A 1759-nucleotide genomic window follows, 5' to 3' on the forward strand; every position below is an offset into this window, starting at 1 on the left:
GATCAGCGCCCCATGCACACTGGCACTGGGAGAGGAGATGGTGAGTGTACTCTATACAGTTGCTTGAGTATTGATGTTTTTGTTTTTGGAAGGTTTCATACCCTCCGTGTGGTCGAGGTATTTGTCATTGCTTCTGCCAGTTTTGAGATTTCTTCTCTCACTGTTATCAACCACTGGACCACAGCAGAAACAAGCAACTAGTCAAGTAAAGGAATTAGTTTATCTATTAAACATTATGTATCTTTTAATTTTTTCTCTATCTGTCATGCATGAATTACACACACACACTCTCTCTCTTTCTCTCCTTTTCTCTCTTCAAAGGTGATTGATTTCATTGCTTCTCATAATGAGATATTCGTCTCATGCCTCAAAGAAGGAAGCTCCTCTCTCTCTTTGACAGCTCTGCAGGAACTCTCACTGGTTACTGCTGTAGTCAGCCAGTGCAGGGCAGGTAAGGATTACATGTATAGTTAAAAGTGTCAAGGAGTTGTAATTGTGATCACATATATATATATATATAAAGGTCACATATATAGTTTAAAAGTGGCAATGAATTTCTTAATTGTGATCATTCTTTGAATTTTTTTATGAATTTTCCTCCATAAAGAACTTTCTTTGATTTATTTTAAATTGATTTTTAAATCTTTTTTTAGGTCAAGACTGGATGTTAAAGCTTACCCAAACCCCGAACCTCCTTCACTTGCAGAACCTTGTCCTCTCTCTCCTTCCATTTTACATGTTCCCTTCAAAGTGGACCCAACAGGAATCTGATGGCTGGAGCAATATCAGTGGGAGTCTTGGGGCCGGAGCTTCATTTGAGGACCAGTTTGATCTCTCTCAGAAGATAGCCACTAATTTAGTTCTTTATTGCCATAATGCTGTCTCTCTTGGAGGTATGCAACATTAGAACATGCATGTGTGTCAAAAATATATACCGTAAATGTTCAAATAAAGGCCGGGCTTGAATAAACGCCTGGTACTAAGAATCTTCAAGTATAGATATGCATATTTTAGTCAATATAAGTACCACAATCCTTATAGTGTCCCAAATGGCCTAACTTGTTAAGCTGAGTGCCTTCAACCTGAAGGTCTGGGTTTGAATCTCAGTTTTACTTTTTCTTTTTTTATTTTACACAATTTTTTTCTCCTGGAAAGAAATAAACGCCTGGGCTTTTATTTGAACATTTACGGTATATATATATATGGAGAATTCTCTTCTAGTCATTTTTTACAATTGCAGTCATATTTGACCCCATATCTACTGCATAGTGTCCTCATTCCATATCTTTTATAATGCGTTAAAATACTTCCTGTTACTTATTGTTTGTGTAGGCACTGAATCACCTTCTAGAAGTTCAAGGATAATTTTTTCTTGTGATCTCTCAAAGGGAAATAATGCATTACCAGGTATTTCTCAAAACTAGCAATAAGTAATAGTTTTTGGGTTTTTAATTATAAATGCAATTTTATGTGTACAGTCAAACCTCTCTAAAACGAACCCCTAATTAGCAGACACCTCTCTATAACGTACAGTTGCTCTTGTCCTGGCCATAAGGCCATTGAGTAATGTATAAAAGAACCTCTATATAGCAGAACCTCTCTATTCTGTATAACAGACGAGGTTTACTGTCCCACACATCTACACAATTAACAGACACGGCCCATGCAACGGACTTTCTAATTAACGCGCATCCAGCAAGAAAGTGGCAGATTTTCTGGTCTGATTAGCATGGGATAACCTCCGATTTAAGGACACCTC

General features: G+C 37.2%; 1 protein-coding gene across 1 annotated transcript; it reads left to right on the top strand.

The window, feature by feature from the left end:
• Positions 1–6: 6 nt before the first annotated feature.
• LOC109592246 (uncharacterized) lies at positions 7–1407 on the top strand (the record flags this gene model as incomplete). Its single annotated transcript, XM_020007746.1, has 5 exons — positions 7–40; positions 93–205; positions 322–451; positions 654–893; positions 1333–1407. Coding segments are annotated over exons 1-5 (586 nt in total), but the record flags the coding sequence as incomplete, so codon positions are not given.
• Positions 1408–1759: the final 352 nt, after the last annotated feature.

The sequence above is a fragment of the Amphimedon queenslandica genome, unplaced genomic scaffold, assembly GCF_000090795.2.
Source record: "Amphimedon queenslandica unplaced genomic scaffold, v1.1 AMPQUscaffold_5866_Cont22172, whole genome shotgun sequence".
Lineage (NCBI taxonomy): Eukaryota > Metazoa > Porifera > Demospongiae > Haplosclerida > Niphatidae > Amphimedon > Amphimedon queenslandica.